We start from the raw sequence: 21905 nt of genomic DNA, 5'->3' as shown, positions 1-21905 counted from the left end.
TTTGGTGGCAAGGATGGTAACCAAGATAAGCTACTGATTTTATCAGACTGGTGTGGAAAAGCAGAGACCCATTGGGCTGAAAGGTCTCTCTTGGAATGGCCTGTTCTGGCCTGCTCTGGAATGCTGTGGAGCTCTGTGGAAGGCTGGTCACTGTTTGTGTGAGCCTTCAAGGAGTGGGTGATGCTGCTGTGACCTGGGGCCATTCTCCTTCAATGAGCTCCTGCTCCTTAATGAGAGGGGTTAACCTGGGAGGAACCTTTCTCAGGATGGAGTTAGAGGGTGGAATTATCATGCCAGAGCACACTGCTGGTCTGCCCTGTCCAGTTTGCAGCCAGGGGGAACGTCCAGCTGACAGATCCAAAACATTTAATGTGCCATGAGCAGAAGGGTGAATCTTCTGAGTGAAATCAGAATGGAAATAATGAAATGGAAGGGATTGGTGGCATCTCTAAATTCAGGGTTGGTATGTACCCGAAGTGAAGATAATGCTGTGTTTGAACAGTGTGAAATCTGTGCAGTCTCATTTCATGTATGGCAGCTCAGATCTTCCAACCGTGCTGGTTTCCAAGGAAATTGATTTACTGTTACATCATTGTGAAGAGTCATGAAAAGAAATTGGGAATGGAAAACTTGAAATTAATGTGGTTTATGCCAACTTTAGGTATTTTACTTCAGTCAGGAATTGTTTCCCCCTTGGACTACAAGGCAGTAAGTGTTGCATTTGTTTGATCCACCACCAGTGGGTGAGTGGGAGGGTGTAGAAGGCTGACTGAGGTGTGCTGTAAGCCCGAATTGTTAGTCCTGGCTTTTTGTTAGCTCTTTCTGTGAAGATCCCAGCTCGTTTTCCTAATGGGTGGGAGATGCTGGAGCCCATGGAAGGTGCCCAGTCCTGGTGCCAGCTGCCAGCCAGCCCATCCTTCCACAGGTGACCTGTTTCATGTGCATGGGGTTAGGAATTCCAGACTGCTCCTTGGGCATTGCTAAACCCAAAACCCTTGCTGTGGTGCCACCTGGGACTGTTCAGCAGCAAACATCAGTCCCTGCTTAAAGGTGTGTTGCTGCTTTAAATGTTTTTTTACATTTACATTTTCTCTCTCTGAGGTGTATCTGCTCTTTCTGCCTTCCTGCTTATTCCTGTTTATAATCACTGCTGTTGCAGTGGACAGTCTTGCCAGCACTTATGCACTCGGCATTTTTTCCACAGCACTTATCAGTAAAGGCAGTGTTGGAGTGTTGCTTTCAGCTAGGTGTAACATTGTGGAAATAAATTACAGAAAAGGTCAATATTATTCTTAGTTTTTCATTTATTATAACTACTTTGTTAGTGAAGATGAGAGAGAGGAGAATGGTAGTTTCTCTTCCACCTCTAATTACACAATAAGACATATATAAAAATAGGTATGTTTGGTTTTGAAATAATAGGTGCTAATTGCAATATTTTTTTTCAGCTCTGAAGTATGACTGTCCACAGATGCTGCATCTGTTTTGTACTGAAGGAAGTGTTTACGTGCACACTTGGTTCATTAGTTTTGCGACTGGTTTTGTGTACACTAAATTTGATGGCTGAAGGGGTTTTGCACAGTACAGCTCAAAATGTTTCACTTTCACAATAGTTTAGGCCTTTTGAAAAGCATGGATCTTACAATATCTTTCCCGGAGTTTTTGCAAGTCTTAAATTTTCGTGTTTCATGTGGAATTTCCTGCTGAAAAATACCTGGCTTTTAGCATTCAGTGATCTTTCCTAATATGCCTAAGCCCTTCAGTGATATAATGATTAACTAGGAGACAACATTGGTGCAGATTGTGACGTAAAGGATTTGCACTGCCTGGTCTGGAAATGCCATTTTTAACCAGCAAAATGTCTTTAGAGTCCGGATAACAAGAGATTAAGAAAGGGCCCTTTTTGTCGTCTTTTCCAAGAACAGCATGAAGGAAATCTATGATGTTTGTTTAAGGCAACAACTTTTTTAAAGTTAGCAAAGTGATAACTTTGCAACTTATTATTTTTTACTTGTTTGTTCATTTTAAAAGTCAGAAGTAATTACCCACTTACTAAGCAATCTAGAACCTAGCTGTTATGTGATTCCTGGTGGAAAGCTCCTTTACTCAGGGAAATATTGCAGAAACTGGACAATTAGACATTTTGGGAAGAGATATCCATTCTTGTTGATTTTCTTTTTGTTTTAAATCTTCACTTGTTGCAACATCTCCCTTGGTCTCCCTCTCAGCACATTTGCCACCGTTTAGGCAATGGCTTTGCCTAAACTAGGAAGAGTTTGAGAAAACAAGCTGCAAAGGATGTTAAACATTTTGATTAGCTCATTTTTAACAGCATTCATCACTTGAGCAAAGAGGATTTAACACTTAAAATGATGCAGTCATTGTCAGTGCACATGCTGCCCATTTAGTAGTTTCTGACTGACACAATTATGGATCAGTTTATCCAAGAGAACATTACTATGAACTTGGTGGGAATAATAGGGAAAAGTTCATGAGGAACTTTTTAATCAGTGGCATTTTTGATGAATGCTAGATAATCAAGGTAGGAAAAGAAAAAATAATGTGGCTGTAGAAATAAGCTGCTGTGACTAGAACAAGTTCTGTAACTTCAGCTGAGCAGCTAAAAGGCTCCTTGTCATGGCCAGCTGAAGAGACAATGACTAAAATAAATGTCACCTGGATGATTTAGGATGTACCAAGGTAGTGTCATTTTTTGGTTTTACTGTTTACTTGCTCCTTTTTTGAATGTTGATTTGATTTCTAGTATATTTAGAGAAATACAAATACCCTAAATTTTTCTGCATCACTTGAGTTCATGGGTCAAGTAACCAAAAAGAAGTGTATGAAGTTGTGCATTAGAGTTTGCAGAAGTATTCAGAATATTTTTTCTTTCTTTCTTTTAAGTAAAAATGTTTAGCAGGGTGCTTACACAGATCTCTTGCATTTAATCAGTGATATCTAGGAATAACAAAAAAATCTTCAGAACCTGAGGCCTGTAGCTGGATTTTGAGTCATCTGAATTGATGGGTATTCATACAAATATGTTTCCAAAGTTAAACTTTTCCAAGGCAAATTAATTTTTAAATTTTAATTTTTTTTTTTTTTTTTTTTGCTTTGGTGCATGCAACAAGTTACACATTCCTGTTGAAGCAGAAGCACTGTTAGATAATGCAGAAATAACCCATAAACGCACCATATGTGTGTGTGTATATGCAAATGTGTGAGTTCTGTATGTGCTCTCCTGATAATTCTGCATCATCCCTACACATAATTCACATAGACCATGTAACAAAATGCAATGTAGAGAGAGTTTTGGGGGTTTTTGCTTCTGTGGATTTTCACATAGATGAGCACCATCTGTCCGCACATTCCACTGTCAACACCATCACCCAGGGGCCACGTGCAACAGTCGGAGGTGCAGCTCTGTCTTCTCTCTTTGGAGTGTTTGATCCACAGAGCTGGCAATTGGGTGGGAGTTAACACAAAAGTTACTGGCAGTGCAGGGGTCGCATCAAGGAAAATGTATGTGGTTGATTTATTAAAATGCTAATTAGGGCAAACAGAGGGAAGAAGTTTTCTGAAGAAGTTGGCAGATGGTCTGGATCTGTCCTACAAGTCTGTTTTCAGTCTGCATGTGAACAGAAAGAAAAGGAAAAAAAACCCAATGAACAAAGATTTGAAAAAGAATTGGCAGCAGCTGCTTTGTTAAGGAAAATACTTGATTTTATGACAGTGACTGCTTTTTTCCTCAATTATGAGGGCTGACAGAATATGGAATGTTAGGCCTTTTGAAAACTGATTGTGAATTGGTTAACTTTGGTGCTTCTAAAAATACATGAATAAGATAAGCTGGTGAAAAAAACAGTTATCCTCCTAAACAAAACTAATTTTACATGCATTCAGGAACCTGTTTTTTAAATCTGCTGAAGGCATGCATGTAATTAGGAGGCTTACATACAATATTTTGCCAGGATGTGTTGCTGGGCTTTTATGACAGCATTTGAGAAAATTTATGGGTAGAATATTTTTAAACCCAAATAAGCCAAACCACATTGCTGCAATATCCTTTGAGAATACAGCCATTTCCTGAAGTGTGTGCAGCCACTGTGGGAGCTGAAGTTGTTTATTTTTTTGAGATTAAATTTGGCTGCGATCTGTTCCAACACTTGCCTGGAGAACCTTCACAGCCAGCACAGCTCCGAGCTGCCTGCTGCTCACCTTGCCTTTCCCAGCCCAGTATTAACACTTGGATGGGGGAACAGCCTGTAAATACTTGAAATTTGTCCTAGTATTAGCCAGTCAGACAATTAATAATGCTGTCTGAATTTTGTCGTTGTTGCCACTGGCCAATTATGGGGTGCAGAACAGTGACAGTGACAGTTCCCTTTGGGGGTTTTCTGCTTGCCCAGGCTTAGAGAGAACTTAGCCCCCAGTCCCAGGAGGTGTGGGGGTGTGTCATTATAGGTGCAGGGAAACTCCTTTGCTGAGGCACTGAATGTCTCTGTCTCCATGTCACCGAATATATCTAACTTAACAGAAACACATGGGAATTGTATGTTTGCTATCTGGAAAAATGTAGTTGTGCTAGTGAGAAAAGAAGGAAAACCCATATGTTTTGTACAGAACCAGCAGGACACACTGGTGCCTGTCCAGATGTTCTCTTGCTGCATTCCTCTTCCTCCTCCTGTGCTGTGAACCACAGCCCTCCAGTGCAGTGTGAACACCCTTTGAGTTGTCACCTCTGTGGCACATAGGATGTTGAGCTGCAGTGGTTGCAAGGTGTTACAAGTCAGTCTGCTCATGCTGCCTGCCAGGATTCCTGCCCTGGTGTGAAATGTGTCTGTCACTGAGAGCAGCCTTCCTGTCCAGCTGCTCCATCAGTGCAGTGATGCTTCCCAAAGTGCTGCTTTTCCATTTCACTTTGAGTATATCAGGATGGAGCTTCTGTCAGCCCCACTGGGAATTATTTCATAGTCTGATACACCTGAGGATCACAAAGTGCTGCATGATTATTCCGTTTAAGTGCTTTCTTTATTTGGTCTCTCCTTTTCATTTACCCATCTTTCATGCACTGGTAACATTTTGCCACTTCAAACTTTCACCCACAGAGTCATCCTCACCAAATCCTAATTTTGTGGTGGTACTGTAAATCAGTTAACGTCTTTTGCCCATTGCCTCCCTGACCTGAATTCTCTCTGCAGCTCACAGACTGAGCCTTTACCAGAGCACTGGGCTTGCCCCTAACTCAAAGAAATATTTGATATCCATGATATGCTATGATAAGGTTCATACTGACATTCTTCTGGATTGCTGATGGTTGATATAAAGCAATGAAGTAGAAAATGATGGAGGGTTATATTAATTTTAAAGGGGTTTCTCCAGCGTCTGTCCCTGACCTGTGAGATTTTTGTTGGTTTATTTGTTTAGATCTGCTAGAGAAGTCTCGTGTCGTGAAGCAGCCAAGGGGTGAAAGAAACTTCCACATTTTCTACCAGATCCTGTCTGGTGCATCAGAAGAGTTTCTCTGTAAGTGTTGTCCTTGTGCCTTGTTCACATGTGAGTTTTCTTTGTATTTAACATGCTATTCCATCACATCATCTTTTGTGGGAAATGTGATATTGATTTGTTTTTCAAATAATTGGTAGTAGTATCATTGGTAATATGTGAAGTCCACATATGCTTTGATATTATCCAGATACATGAGTCAGAATTACTGAATTAGTCAGAATTGCTGGCTTAGCAATGTATTGTAAACAAATTTGAAAGCATGTTCTTATTCAGAAGGCTAATAATTAAAAGATCCTTGAAGAAAATCCAATAACAACAACCTATTCCTGACAGCGCTGATTCTGTGATTAAATTGCTACGAACAAGAATGCTATTACTAATGATGCTTTTATTTGATTTATTAGGCAAGCTCAAGCTGGAGAGGGACTTCAGCAGATACAACTACCTGGGCCTTGATTCGGCCAGAGTGAATGGGGTGGATGATGCTGCAAACTTCAGAACAGTCAGGGTGAGAAGGAGCAGGGGCTGGCTGTGCAGGGCTCCTAGAGCCCTTGATCTCTCTGTCCCTGCAGGGCTGGGCTGGGAGGGACACCTTCTCTGAGTGCTGGCACTCTTCATGCTGGGATAGAGCGTGTTTGCACAGGGAAACATGGATACAGCTGGGAAATGGGATCAAGCTTCTGGAGAATTCTTAGGGGAATACAAAAAGGAAAAAAAAAAAAAAAAACCAAAAAAAAGAATTAAAAAAATAAAAAAAAAAACCAAACAAAACTCGCCCCAAACTAAAAAGAAACAAACAAAAAGAAAACAAAAGAAAGGGGAGAGGGGAAACTCAGATGCCTTGTTCAGATCCTGGGAAAAGTTATATTTTGTAGAGGCTTAGGACAGCAGTGCCTCAGGAACTGGGTGATGCTGACCAGGTTGAAAGAAAAGAGGACTGGGATGATTCTCCAGATGATTTGCTGTCCTGTTTTTGCTTGGTTGTACTCAGGGACAAGATGAATACAGGACCTTGTTAACCAGTGTGTGCAGATATGGATTCTAAAAGTGACAGGTCTGAGAAGACAGGTGGACCTGTTCATCTGACTGGGAAAAATTGGGTTGGGTCACAAACTAAATTAAGTGGCTAAAAAAAGTACAGTGTTTCAGAAACCCAAATTTTGAATGAGTCCTAGAAGTGGACTGGACTGAATGCCAGCTCCATTTTCATGCTTCTTGTGTATTAAAAAACTTACTCATCTTAGCATTGAAATTATACCAGGCACTTTTAGTAGCAGAAGTGTTCATAAACCATTTGTAATTTTGCAGATAAATGGTGAATTTTTCAAGTATGATCTGTTTAAATGTAAATGCTTTTATCTCATAATTTTATTTATCCCCTTTCCAGAATGCAATGCAGATTGTTGGGTTCATGGATCATGAAACACAGTCGGTTTTTGAAGTGGTGGCAGCCGTTCTGAAATTGGGAAATATCGAATTTAAGCCTGAATCTCGTGCAAATGGGCTAGATGAAAGTAAAATCAAAGATAAAAATGGTAAGATGAGATTAGTGATGGGAAGAAAGCCACTAATTTGTCTGAAGTCATTATTAATTTTGTTGTTTCTGCAGACATACAATATCCTTACATGTGAATTAGATTGTTTCCAGAGCTCACCCTCAGGCAGCTATGGGCTGCATTCTGTGCAATTTCAATCATTCTGTTTGAAATGCCAAAAATTATTTTCTCCTTTTCCCCCACTTTATTAGCACTTTATTCTGAAATGTTAAATGGTTCCGTGCCTTTATGTAGCTGCTTGTTTTTTCTGCAGTGGAGGATTTTTGTTCTTTTGCAGTATCTCTACCTTTGGTGTCAGATTCATTTGGTGATATTTTTGCAGCTGATGTATTTTGAAAGTTCATTTTCATCTGAAAGTTTTGCATTATGAAAAGTAGTCTGCTATAAATGGAGAGAAAGTTTTTTTTTCTCAAAAATAAATGGATAAGAAAGTGCTTTTAAAACCAGTTGCTCTGTTTCCTTGCACTGTGAATATTTTTAAAACCTTTGCTTGGCAGGACGATGGGGAGAGAGTGTGAATGGGGAACAATTCTGTTGAAGAGCATTTTGGGAAAATACCACACTTCTTAAAAGCTGGTCGTTTTGGGGAAGGGAAAGCAGTAATAGGAAGGATTGATTGTATTTACACTTTGCTTTTTCTTGCTAGAACTGAAGGAAATCTGTGAGCTGACAGGTATAGACCAGTCTGTATTGGAGAGAGCTTTCAGCTTCCGGACTGTTGAGGCCAAACAGGAGAAAGTTTCAACAACACTAAACGTGGCTCAGGTAAAAAGAGCTCCTGGTTTAAAAAGATCAAAAGATCTTTTTAAATGGCAGTTTTATTCTGCATGATTAAATCATAGCTACCCCAATAAAAACTACAGCTGAAAGGCTGCACTGAATAAATCGCAGGCATAATTATGTGTGTTTTTTGCTCAGTGGTTTCTAAATGTTAAGAGATGCTCCCTGTGCTGGCTTTACTCATTAATAGCACCTTTAGGGACCCCTCAGCAGCAGGAGGATGTTTGGTTAAGCCCAGCATTTATAACATTTTTCTTATTTCTTCTCTTTAGGCTTATTATGCCCGGGATGCTCTGGCTAAGAATTTGTACAGTCGCCTGTTCTCCTGGCTTGTTACCAGGATCAATGAGAGCATTAAGGTATTGTTGCTTTGTGCTTGTAAAAAGAAAAAGAAATCAATAGGAATCCTTCAAATTAAAGTGGACAGTAAAACTGTATTTGCCAATTTCATTTCTCCTGGCTGTACACTGTTACACACAAATAACCTTATCACAGCTTGACAAATTGCTCTCTGCTCTGTTCTTAAGCTTGTAAAAATATTCACATTAAGTGTATTTTGGGAAACCATATGTAACATTTTAGTTTTACAGTATTTGACAGCCTGCTTATGAGATGCATTCATTTTCTTGAATCCCAAGTATGCAGTGTACAGATGACTGACTCAGTGTTTGTTTTTCTTTAAGGCACAAACAAAAGTGAGAAAGAAGGTAATGGGGGTGCTGGACATTTATGGCTTCGAAATTTTTGAGGTAAGACCTTTATAATGGTAACCATTTAGTGAAAAAGCTGTTATTAAAGCTTAACAGAGTTGTTCATGAATTCAAATATGAATATATGTAATTTGACTCAATTGTTTCATGCCTGACCAAAAGAACCCACTAGAAACATAAGCCAAAGAGAGATGTCTTAGCGTGTCTGGCAATTGAAAGAAAAAGTTATGAAAGTTATACTTGTGTTTTTACACCATAGATAAATAAATATTTATGATGGATAAACTAAATATATTTTGTTGCGACATACATTCTGAGCATAGGAGAAACTCTGGCACTGTCATTTCTGCCCTGAGGCATTTTGTGGATGTCTTTGAACAAGCTGTGTATCCTGAGAGGGATAAAAAAAAACCAAAAACCAACCACCCAACAAAAACTATACATTTTTTTTCCTGTCAAAATTAAACAAGGATTTATATTGCATTTCATCTCAATTCACTTAGGTAAATACTCTGTACCTAATCCAAGCTAAAGATCTGTGGCTCACTGCTGTTTGTTTACAATACTATTTTTAGACTGGTGATATTTTGAAACAAAACAATCAATGAGGAGTTTTTAATTGGGTTAGAGAGCACGAGGGACAGGGCATTTTCCATAAATCTTGTTCTGACAGTTTTTGTTAGGAGATTTATAGATCTTGCTTGAAATCTATGTGTGTTTAAACTAGAAACTCGTCTGAGGAGAAAAAAATCAGTAGAAAAAATCCCGACCCACTTCCCTACATCCCTCTTAGAAATCTGGGGAGGGTGTTGAAGCTGTGTGGAAAATGGGAATAATTCCTCATGTGAGGGTGGTGTGAGTTTCATTTCAGAAGCAAAACATCCAACTGTGTGCAAATCAGAGTTCCTCTGAAGAGGAAGAGGAAAGCTGAGAGCTGCCTCAAGGGCTTGCTGAGCGGGGCTGTGTTGTTTGCATTAGACACAAGAACACACCTGTGAAAGTGCAGTGCCCCAGGTCAGGGGGCTGAACGGGGATCCTGGTGCCAGATCTCTTGGGAGCTGCTCCCAGAGGAGCTTTTGGGAGGCTGGCACTGGGGTGGTGCTGCTGGCATCCTCAGGCAGGGCTGTTTCCTCTGGCTGCCCTGTGCGTGGCGCAGGGAGGTGGGACACAGGAGGGTGCACCAGCACACGAGCCAGCTGGGGGATTGTGTTTGTGGCATGGTGCTCCAGAGATGAGGCTGTTTCTCGCCTGGAATTTTCATCTTTTCTGCACTCAGCATCTTAGAAGGTCATAAGTAAGTGGCTGAGTGCGGGAGAAAAATTTAAAAAAAACAAAACCAAGTCTTTGCGCTTACCTGTCATGCTGAATTACAGTGTGGCTTTCTAAAAAGCTGCAAACTCAAAAGCTGTAAAATAATGTGGGTAGTTATTGTTCACTCCTTTAAATGCCAAGGATTGGTTTTCCTGGAAAAGCTGGGGAAGGTTTTGCCTTGTGACTTAAGGACCAAATTCATGAGTACATTCACACAAGGTGTGACTCATGAGTTTAGACCTATGGTGAGAAGAGCAGCCAAGCAACTTGGTTCAGCATCACAGAAATACCTGTATTATTGTTAAAATTTAATTATGTTAAAGCAACTAATCAAGAAATAAAATTTTTGACACTGTGCAGCCACATAAGCCAAGGAAAATTTATTAAGGTATTAAGATTTATAGCATTGGAATTAGGAGCATTTTGCTGTGCGGTATATTTGTAAACCCTACAGTCAAACATTCAAAATATGAGCTGAGGTGTTGTTAATGGCAGTAACATATCCATCTAATTATAAATCAGTTAAAACCTATGACTAAAAATGTGCAGTCACCTCTTGAACCTAACTCTTAAGTCATATTTTGATTTTCACATCTGTTCCTGAAACTTAGAGCTAATGTCAGCTCTACAAAGAATGTTTGTTGGCAAAAGTGCACTTGAAAGGCTTCACCTCTAGATTTGTGCCTTTTAAATGTGGAAGGAGTTTGATGTGCTGAGGGTAGGAAGGCCTTCATTAATCATGTTTCTGCTCAGGAATCAGGTAAGTTTATCATTAGTGCATGGTCTTTGACCTGAAGTGGCCTTTACCCTGGAGACAGAGTGCATCAAAACCCACAGGAGGTGTAGCAGGAGTGTTTTATATACATGCAAAATATTTACACAGGAAGCTCAGTACCACTGGAATAAGCAGCAAGGAATGTGTTTAGTGAAGGGTGGTTTTTACATTTAATTTTTTTCTTTGGTTTTTGATGGTTTTGTTTTGTTTCCTAATGGGCAGGGCACAATATTTCTTTGGCCTTTTTTCTGTTCAGGATGATTCTTTGGATCATCTTAGAGTTCCTTGTGTAAGAATAGTGAATAAAGAAATTCTAATTTACCATTCTGAAAGATCCTACACTTCACCTTCTTGATAACAATAGCAGTCTTGTTCTATTATATGCAAACTGAAGCTTTTAATGAGATTTTTTCATCTATTTTTGAAATATTGATTTTTTTACTGTTCATTGGGGTTTCTGCAATTTTCTGTAATTTAAGCTGAAGTTAATTTACAAGAGTAACTTGTGGTTTCTTGGAAATTAACAGGGAAAAGATATTTGGAGTATAGATACTGCTGGCATATTCTCTTTGGGATTTGGGTTTTGCTAGTATATTTATCAAACACAAACCCCACTTTTCAGACAAACACAAAAGCTGTCCAAGAAAGTAGATATAAGGACTTGGCTGTCTAAAAATTCAGCTTAGGGAATTTAAATCTATCAATAATCCTCAGCCTCTGTGGGCTTGGCAGATGTCAGCAGCAAGCTTGGCTAGGCAACTCACAAAATAGGTGCTGTAAAGCTGTGTTTATTTTCGAACCCTGCCCTGCCTTTTGTGGGAAGCCAAATGCTGGGACTGAACGTTAGCAGAGCGAAACGCTGAAATTTTGGGTGGCTCTGTGTGATTTGTCTGTGGGCAAGGATTTAGGGACTAGGATTAGCCTGGAAATGCAGGCTGGAGGGCTGGGCAGGTTGTGTAACTGGGCAGTGCCTGAAGCCTGACACCAATGGCTCCAAGGGTGTTTATGCACATTTCTGAGCAGCTGCCTGCGTAGCCAGTGTGCAGCCTAGACTGAGATTTGGGATGGGCTCAGGATGGTGCCTGGTTGGCACTGGGAGCTCTAGAATCAGCCTCATTCCAGGCCTCCTGGGGTAGTTTGGGGCTGTTCCCATTTTATCTCATCTTTGATTGGGTGTTTTTAGGCAGAAAGTGGTTTCTGCATCTCTGCAGAAGGGGTGGGTGTGGTGGTGTTCACAGGGGTCTTAGGATGAGGGAAGAAATGAGAATGTTGACTCCGTGTTTCAGAAGGCTTGATTTATTATTTTATGATATATATTATATTAAAACTATACTGAAAGAATAGAAGAAAGGATTTCATCAGAAGGCTAGCTCAGAATAGAAAAGGAATGAAATGATGACAAAAGCTTGTGGCGTGGACAGAGTCTGAGCCAGCTGACTGTGATTGGCCATTAATTAGAAACAACCACATGAGACCAATCCCAGATGCCCCTGTTGCATTCCACAGCAGCAGATAACCATTGCTTACATTTTGTTCCCGAGGCCTCTTGGCTTCTCAGGAGAAGAAAATCCAAAGGAAAGGAATTTTCAGAAAAATATCGTGGCTACAGGGTGGGGTGGTGGGGTTTGTGATGGAGAAGTGAAGGCTGCAGGAGGCAGGTGGTGGGGCCTGGCAGGGCTCAGCAGAGATGAGCAGAAGGCTCTCTCTCCACGTGCTTTGGGTGTTGAGTTTCCTGTTGTGTACATTGCCTGTGGAGACAAGGAGTAGTAAAAATGAATGTCATGAAGTGAGTGTGAGTATTTCATCCTGCCCAGCCCTTTAGAGACACAAATGTCTGTCTGTGCTGCTTGCCTTGAAGGCTTTATTCTGAGTATTCAGGCACCAGTCTGCAGCTGGCCCATATGATGAAGTTAATGATTTGGAGTGCAGTTTTATGGAAGGTAATGCTGCCAAACAAGACTTATTGTTGAAATTTGCCAGGCCTTGAGAAGACAGTTTGAGAGTGTGAATTCCTTCTGCTCAGTCCCTTGGTGGAGCAGTTTGTTCAAGGTATTTTAGCCTGACAAGAAACTGGGATGCACTGGTGATAGAATTGCAGAGAGGGCCTGGTTCCATTTGGTTCACCAGAGGTGATGTGGCTGCCTTGTCTTTGGGGACAGCATCTGAACAACTCCTTTTGCTCCAGGTGGGCAAGAACATGCAAAGACATGGCAAAAAACCCACCAGTAAATAAAAGTATCACAAGTAAACCAGCCAAACAAGCCACCCAGCAGTAAAACCATGTCTATTTCTCACAGTCTGTGATGCATTTTGATATCACTTGTTTTTATTTAAGGCAATTTGCTTGTTTCTTGCGCATGGAAGTCCCTTGAGATAACAGAAAGAAGCTTGGTCCTGCTGCATGTACTGTGTAAGCTGTCATCTAGACAATGATAAAATGATAGTATCTCTGTTGAGGGAATGTGTTAGAAATGTGGAGAATGCATTTTCTTCCTTTTAACAAGCTCATAGCTGTGTTAATTGTCTGTTTTTAGAGGGAGGTAACCAAATAAGGAGCAGTAATCATTGAAAATGTCTTTCTGAGGTGTTTAAGGCATGAAAAAATAGGGGAGCTATTTCCACCTTCACCATAAACCTGTACAACAACTTGGTCCAGTTGCTGCCTGGTTGCTTTGCCTTTTTCTGTCCTGTTGATTGCAAGAAGGATGTTACAGTTTCAGAGCATCCTGAGCTCCAAGAGATTGCTCCTGGATCAGGGTCTTCCCCCCACACCCCAAAGGATTATTTTAGAGAAGGGTCTAATTATTTGCTAAGCAGGATGACATATTTAAAAAAAATCTAAGGTGGAAATTGACTTACCAGGATCTTATTTTATCTTTTCTTTTTTTTTTGTTTTTTAAGAATCTGGGAACCCTTTTTTCATGTCTTCACTTTGGCTTTAACTCATCCATAGATATCTGTTTTGTTAATTGACCTAATCTCCAGACCATAATTTCCAGCTGCTTATTCTAGGCTGTCTAGCTTGCCACAGATTTCCTTTTTGAAATTGTTCAACCCTTTGCTGATGCCCAGAAGTTTATCACACACTGGCAAGCAGCAGTGCCAAAATGTGTGTGCCCAGCCCCGCTGCTTCTGCTGGCAAACCCCAGTCTAGTGGGAAAGAGGAGAACTGAATTTTTAATCTATAATTTGTCAACTTCCTCTGCTGGTGTTATGTGAGAGAGGAGCTTTACAAAGAGGGACTCTTGATTGGACTCTGAGGTGCCAGGGAGTTTTTAAAATACTGTTAAAGCAATAATTTTCCTTGAGGGATGGGATGCTGAAAGCAGAGGTGCATCCCAGGAAGTTAACCACCATTTAATTAATTGTATTACAATGTAAGTATTAGAGAGGCTTATTTTGCAACGTGCAGTTTTATGAAGTAAATCCCACTGGCTGGCTGCTTGCAGCAGAGGAAACACTTGAAATGCTGGAGCAAAAATACACAAATGTTGTGCTTCAGGTTGTGAGAATAATGTTTTGCCCTACAGCAGCTATTTCTGTCTGAGCAGGGGAGTGGTGCTGATCACACAGGAGGTTCTTGCCTGGCTGTAACTCCTGTTGTTCCAGGACTGTAATTACCAGGCTGAGTTTGTTGGAGTGATGGTACCTGGGTTTTCCCATGGATCACACCTGCACTGGGTTCACTGCAGTTTCTCATTTTCTTAAGTCCAAATTTGGTTCAGATCTGTGTGCCTGGACAGCACAGCTGGGAGCAAGACGGGTTTCAGAGTGCCTGGTTCTCTGCCTGGTGCACAAAAAGGGCTGAAGTTGGTTCAGCTACACAAATACGGGAAATTGATAATCCCCAAAGTTTTGGCACGGATCTTTCCTGCTTCCATGAGGTACACTAAGACATGGCTTGATTGTATTTAGTGGAATATTTATAATTAAAAGGTGTGTCTCTCTGGTTCTTTGCATATACGGATATTTACACAAAAGCCCAGTGCAGTCTGGTTTACAAGAAATAACTTTGATTGCTCACATGTTTGTACATGTAAACAGAAAAGAAAGGGATAAATATTGATAACTTGCCTTTACTAAATTTGCAAAAAAATTTGAAAAATTGTTAAAACTGAGTCACGTTATAACTGGTCATTGCTTTCTGAGATTAAAATAGTATCTTTTTTCATTTTCTTTAAATGCAATTTTCCCATTTTGCCGATTTTAACTTCCTAGCATTTATATTCCTTAGTTTCATCTCATAAACTCGTATGCTTGTGTGGTCATACATAAAACCCCCTATCCCCAGACACCACAGTAGCATATAAATTGAATTTGCTGGTTGGTTTCACTCTTCATTCCACCATTCATCTCAGGGAAGTGAGTATGTTGGTCTTTTATCATCATTACTTTTGCCATCTGTCTTTTTCTCTGGAGGCCTGATGGAATTACGTGGGGTCACCTGCTTATGTTGGGAGGCAGACAGAGACTTCTGATGCCTGGAGCTGTGTTGATATTTTAAAAAAAAATTACTTTCTGGGGCTATTTGTGATAGAGCAGAAGTATCAATCTCTGTATGTCTTTTTCCCTTCTCACATTGATGTGAAAGTTCATTTTAATGACATCAGTCCTGTTGATTTCAACAGTCTCATGACTTGAAAAGTTTTGGGTTTTCCTTTAAAAGATGCTTTTCCTTTAAATACATCTCATTTTTTTGAGATTATTTGAGCTGTATGTGCTCACATAATGTATTTCAAAAAATGTTGCTGGGCACCTTTTTGTCAGTGTGGTTGCAGACTGAGCAATGTGTAGATTTTTGAGTTGCCTCTGAACAAGAATGGTGTGATGAAAGATGAAGGGGGAAGAGGAGATCTTGAGAAACACCTACAAAGGTGTGACACTGAGCTGTGAGGTACCTGAGTCTGTAGGTTTGCATCCACATCATCTGCTTAATTTGGGGGAGACAAAAACCACAACACTTAAAGTTAGACTTTGTTGGTCAGGTGGAAGTTAAGAATTGATTCCTGCCTAATGGAAAGGTACCCAGTTTTCAGTTTTAAGCAGGTATCAGTTGCCTTATCATCTTTGGAAATTGTTGGAAACTGGGTGCTCAAAAGTGAATTTGAATTCTGTGTGGGGAGAGAAGGTTAGAAAGTATCTAATGTTGGTAGGAAAATGCCCTGTTTTAGATATTTTTCTCTTCATAAATCTAGTGGAGATCTCTCTGTTTAATGCCAGTAAGAGTTATGCCTTTTTTTTTGTCAGAAATATTTTTTGTCTGTTTCACGTTGGCATTTTACTGGTAGAAAAATGTATAAAGTCAGCAACAAACCATATATATTTTTTTCAGATGATTCCACAATACACATGTGGAATCTTTCAAAGAAGAGGTTAGGTAAAATATTAAGGACGAAAGAATATTTTCTGTAGGGCTTTCAAGCACCTGTATGTAATAGCTGTGGCTCACAGATAGGACTTTAGAGCTAGTTTATATAATCACTTTATTTTTTGCATGGTGAAGAATTTTTTTTAGACTTCAAAACTTGCTATTCATGATGTACCAACCATGAAGGTTGATAAAGAATGAAGCTGTATGACACCATTATTTATGAAGTGAGAACCATGGTGAAGCAGGCTTTGATTTTTGTCAGTGAATTTTTCTAGTCCCCTAAATTTAGTGTTGCATCTGATAAAAGATTCAAAGGATAAGCTGAGGGTGGTTGGTTGAGCTGTATCTATAAATTCAACATTCTTTAAGCCTATCTCAGGTGACATCCTGTTTTCCCAGCACCTTTATTTAATTTGAGAGACTGTGTGGTTTTACATTCCCTGAAGGTTTTACTTTGTATTCCACAGTGCTTTCAAAGGCATAGTTAGAAAGCTGCTATTAAAATGCAGGGATTGAAGAGATGCCCTTGATATTAAAAATATCAGAATTACTGCCTGGAAGAGAAGCTGACACCTTGAGAAGATATGGTCTTAAATTTTGGGGTGTTTTTTTTTTCCCTTTAAAATTTCCTAAGAATATTTGATAGCTTTTCCTCAAATTTTGTGTCTGACTGCTCTGCTTCTGTGTTGGTCAAACCCCTTTGTGTCACTTAATACAAGGGGCCAGCATAAGGAGCAAGTGGTCTCTGATGGCTGTGTCCCTCCATCCCCTGTCTCCTGAGTGGGTTTAGTGATGGACTATCACTGATGTGGGTTATTCTTTGCTGCCTTCTAAAAAATATTGCCAGAAATCCTTTAAATCCCTTCTAATTCTGTTGTATTCGTTTCTGTAACACCTTCATTAAAATATTCACTAATTTGTGAATGTTTTTGTATATGCTTTGTGGAGCCCTCACATAAATCAGATATTCATTAAGGGAGAATAAATGCTCAGCCTCTGTTGCCTTCCTTAGAATTGCTTAGAGATAAGCACTAATTGGTTTTTTTTGGGCATGGTTTTTTAAAACCTTTTCTGAAGTGTATTTCATTTACCAAATGTCTTCTGGTCTGCTCAGAGTGAAGTGTATTGAGAGTTTCAGTAATTTCAAATGTTTTCCCCCATTTTCTTTGCCATAATTAACTGTTTTAGCCTTTTGCTCTGCATTATTCATAAAGAACAACATTGCTGCTGCTCTTCAATAACTTTTTTCCTGGAATAGCAATTTTCAGTGGCTTGGCAATGTCAAATAGAATTTCAAAGCTCAAAGTGAGCGATTTGTGGAGAACTCCGTGGATTTTGGTTTGCCATCTTTTTTTTTTTTTTTTTTGGCAAGCCATAAATATCACAGATACACAGCAAATCAGGAAAACATCTAGCAATTACTTTAATGTATTGTTAATGACCTTTCAGTTAGATGGTTTAGCTGGATTTTCTGTTCAGTTTCCATCCTCTGCTGATGACCAAGCCTGTATAATTTGTGAGTGAATAGTCCTGCAGCCCTTTTAATCAGAATGACCTGGTCTTTTGGAGCAGCAGTCTCTCTGAGTTGGGTGGCATGTGCCTGGCAGGAGGATGCAGAGTGTGTTTTACCCTTTCTCTTTGCCTGGATGATGTGGCAGTTGGGCTCCTTTTGCATCACACTCAATATATCTGAAGTGATGGCCTTATCTGAATGTGTCAAGTAAACTAATACTCATTCTTCCTCTCTATTTCCTTCCACATTCTCCTCTTCTGTTGCACAGGTTTGTCTGCCCAAGGTTATAAATATGGCTTTTAGAGGCAAACATTACCTGGGGATTTGGAGACAGGGCAATGCAAGAATGCTGTTCTGTGTTAGGTTGTCTCAACCTCTTGGTTTATTTGGAAATGTTTAGACAGTGCCTAAAGATAGACTCACCTACAAAGATGTAATGCATAACAGTTATGTAGTACTTTGCATTTTCACTGATACAAAGATTGTTCTACTTATTATGCTAAATAAATGCTAATAGCTATATTCTGTGTTGTTATGCAAGTAGAAGAAGTACTGACTGCAGTTTATGTAATTTCTTTTTCAACAGAATGCAGTAAGTATGGTTTGTTTGCAGTGCTGATTTTGCTGCATGCCAACTTTTAACTCTCTCATCTAGAGCTATGCAAGTTTTGCAATCTCTGAGTGATAATTGCAGTTGGTGAGAGGGGCAGCATTTGTGGCTGAGGAGTTTTTGGTGATCAGCTATGATTTTGCTTCATTTAAAACTAAAATGATACAAGTAATCTGTGCTACCTCCATATTTTCTAATCTGCTTGTGTGTTCTTAATCTCATTTAGCAACCAGATCCTTAATTCAAACATTCAATATGATTGCACTTGCACTTCAGTGATAAAAATTCTATCAGCATAATTTAAGCTTCCCAGGTGTTGTGCAGCAGGTTATTTGGGAGTTTCAAAAGGCAGAGAGGCACGTCCCAGCCTGTGACACTGCCTCCTTCCCATGCCCACCCCTCCTGCTGGGCTCTGCCCCACTCCCTGGTCCCTTCTGCAGAGGGTCACACATCTGCTTGCTCCCTAACCCGGTTTTAGATGAATTGGCCTGCTAGAGGAGTTTTAGTCAATGAAGCTCTTTTGTTTCCCACCATTTCAAGGGGCAGTTTGTTGGCAGGGGGGAGGTGGGTTGACCTCTGGAGCCAATAATCTCTCCACCCAGGCTCAGCTGCAGCTGGAGCCTTGTTCTGTAGGGAAATGGGATGCTTTATTGGCTGCTGAGTGGAAAAGAGCTAATGCTACTGTCATGATTTTATTTCTCAGACCCTGCAGGAGCCTACATTTTACATATGGGGACAGATGAGTGCAGGCAAAACTTTGGTTGTTTATTTCCTGACACCACAAGTGTCCTTATGACTCGTTGAAAGGAATCAGTGTGGAGGCATCAGGAATAAAACCTACAGAGGTTTTTGTCCCTCCCAACAGACAAAGCCTCAGGGAAGGATTTGGTCTAAAATTTCTGAACTAATCATGATCTCAATCAAATATTACTCCAGCCATCACCTCACAAAACTGGAGGGAGTAGTTAATAGAGTGGCTTGTTGACCTGCAGCCGCTGCAGTAACTCGCTCCAGCTGGGTTCCAGGCTGTTTACACAAAGCAAACTCAAACATGTTTCATCTGACAGGACAACAGCTTTGAGCAATTCATTATCAACTACTGTAATGAGAAGTTGCAGCAGATCTTCATTGAACTTACCCTCAAAGAAGAGCAGGAGGAATACATCCGAGAGGTAATACTGGAATGGATCTTCCCTTCCCCTCCTCCTCTTGTCCCTGTAAAGACACACAGGCAGGAAGGCTGGAACCATTTTTCAGGCAGCAGAGGCATTTTTTGACCACAGGGCTGACATGGAGCATGTTTGTGTGGGGCTGTGTGGTAGTCACATTAAACCAAAAATGCTGGTTTGGCATTTGTTTCACATTATGAGTTCTCCAGGTAAAAACCAGACCCAGCTCTGATTCATTCGTTGGCAACCATGACTGGCAGTTGTGAGCAAGGGCTAATTGATTTATTTAGAACACTAATATCACTTTCTGGTATTAGTACCATTACCCTGCAGCCTGTGTTTTGGATTATACAGCAATGTCTGGGATGCACCCAAAACCAGCCACAGCCAGTCCTTCAGTTGGATGGCAAAAATAACAGCACACAACATGAAAGAAACTGCAAATAGAGTTTGGTTCTAGTGTTCTTTCAGGTTTGTATTGAAGGGAGCTGTGTGAGCTTTATGGATAAGTTTGAGATGTTCTGTGGAGCCCAGCCTCTGGTGTTTGATGTTATTCTGTGAGTGAACATCAAGCTGAAGTTCTAATAGGTTTTAGCAGTGCTCCACATGATGCACAGAGCTCAGACAAAATACCAGCTCCCAGCTGTAAAAACTGGCACACACCGCCTGTACTCCAACTGGATGATGCCATTTCGCTGTATAAGCATTTCTAAAAATTACATAAAGTTCCTACCTTACAGCCCTGAGGATAACATGAAATTTTGGCATCTCTTTTTAATTTTGCATTCAGTGGTGAACCATCATTACTGCAATTTGGTTCTTGAATGATATTTCAAATGCTCTGAGAAAAGTAAACTGTAAGACGTAGCACAGAGTGCAAATTAAGAATGAAATTAATATTTTCCTTCTTTCAGTCCTTTGCCCTACCAGTGCTACCTCGTGATGCATTGGCATCTCATCCTGAAATTTTTTTCACTGATGTTCAAAAAGAATTGAGATACTAAGAACATCTGAACAATCATACTCTGGATTTTTTCAAATGGTCTTATCTAAATTTAGCACTCTTTCTTCCTCCCATTAAAAAATAAAATTAAAAAAATCCCAACAAGGAAGAAGTTAGAAATGTTGATCTCAGGAGCTGCAGGGCCATGGGCTGATCTCCTTCTGGCCAGTGGGAGCGTGGGCAGCACGGGAGGAGCCTGGCCTGGAGCCAGGGAGTGCATGGGAAGCTGACATGGGTGGGGGAAAGGAATGGAGAGTGACTTTGGCAGCCACTCAAGGACACTCATTTTGTGCAGATAATGTTAGTAGTAGATGATTGCATTTTTTTTCCCCCTAATAAATGAATTGTTGTTAAGCATGAGGAATTAAATTTGAATGCAGTACCATGGTTAACCGGAATATCATTTTAATTGCTTAGAGGAAAAGCTCCCTCCATTGTTTTCCTGTTCATCCATTTATTTATATTTTCTTGTAGGGGATTGAATGGACCCATATCGAATATTTCAACAATGCTATCATTTGTGACCTAATAGAAAATGTAAGTTGTATTCAGGAACCTCTCTGGATTATTTTTATTGCATGCATTTAATTTAGCTGTAATGTCTGTATGCGTCCTCATGCACTAAACTTTGTGAACATGCCGTTTGTTGTATTATTCATCTTACTTTGTGTAGCAGAAGTTTATTTTACTAAAAAGGGGTTTTCTTTTGTAGAAATATTCAGCAGTACCTACACTAAAACCAAAACAAATCAAACTTCTCTTAAATGTTTACATTTAGGGCTGTTTTCAATAGCAGATATTACATGCTGCATTGTAATTAACATTTCATATGGAAACTAGAAAACTCAATTACATGTTACTGAATGTCTGAGGTATTCAAAGTACTTGTACATACTGAGAAGACTTCCAATGCGAGAAAGATAAAATTCCTTAACAATCAGGAAAGAGCAGTTTTTAGCCAATAACATAAAATACATGGTGATTTTACATAAATTGGATACTTTCAGTTGAGTTGGAGTTGCTACAGTCTGAGTAAATGACATGAAGTTTCAATGTGAATTTTGGGATTCAGATCTCATAGAAAGTCTTTCAAAAATGCACGTGCTAAAAATCAGTTGGAAATGGTCATGATGTAAAAAGAGCCAAACTTTGTGATGGCTCAAAGAATGTTTTCCTGGGTAGCAGAAATAAAAAAAAAGTGAATTATCTCCTTTTTGTGCTGTGGTGGAAACAAGTACTAAAGCTCTTGCTTTGAAACTTCAGAACCAAACTGGAATCCTGGCCATGCTGGATGAAGAGTGCCTGAGACCAGGAACAGTTACTGATGACACCTTTTTGGAAAAGCTGAACCAGGTCTGTGCCACTCACCAGCACTTCGAGAGCAGGATGAGCAAGTGCTCCCGGTTCCTCAACGACACCTCCCTGCCCCACAGCTGCTTCAGGATCCAGCACTATGCTGGCAAGGTACCCGCTGGAGGGAGCACGTCGGGGGATTGGTGTAGCTGACTGAAAAATCCACACCTGTCTTCATCTATTCTGTCCTAAACCTAGAATCTGTCATTTGGGTTGGGAGGGTTTAAGAGATCTTGGAATGGTTTT

General features: G+C 40.1%; 1 protein-coding gene across 5 annotated transcripts in view; it reads left to right on the top strand.

Moving 5' to 3' along the window:
• The window catches only part of MYO1B (myosin IB), a 107575-nt gene that overhangs the window by 58886 nt on the left and 26784 nt on the right, over window positions 1-21905 (top strand). For all 5 annotated transcript variants that reach the window (XM_063162493.1, XM_063162492.1, XM_063162495.1 and 2 more), the window contains 9 exons: window positions 5428-5526; window positions 5913-6016; window positions 6896-7043; window positions 7711-7829; window positions 8117-8203; window positions 8528-8593; window positions 19202-19306; window positions 20781-20843; window positions 21570-21770. In XM_063162493.1, the coding sequence (XP_063018563.1) occupies window positions 5428-5526; window positions 5913-6016; window positions 6896-7043; window positions 7711-7829; window positions 8117-8203; window positions 8528-8593; window positions 19202-19306; window positions 20781-20843; window positions 21570-21770 (992 nt within the window). The remainder of the gene's footprint in view (window positions 1-5427; window positions 5527-5912; window positions 6017-6895; window positions 7044-7710; window positions 7830-8116; window positions 8204-8527; window positions 8594-19201; window positions 19307-20780; window positions 20844-21569; window positions 21771-21905) is intronic.

This window comes from Melospiza melodia, chromosome 8 (assembly GCF_035770615.1).
Source record: "Melospiza melodia melodia isolate bMelMel2 chromosome 8, bMelMel2.pri, whole genome shotgun sequence".
In the NCBI taxonomy this organism is placed as follows: Eukaryota; Metazoa; Chordata; class Aves; order Passeriformes; family Passerellidae; genus Melospiza; species Melospiza melodia.
The sequence above is the reverse complement of the archived record's forward strand: the minus strand, read 5'-3'. Positions and strand labels throughout refer to the sequence as shown.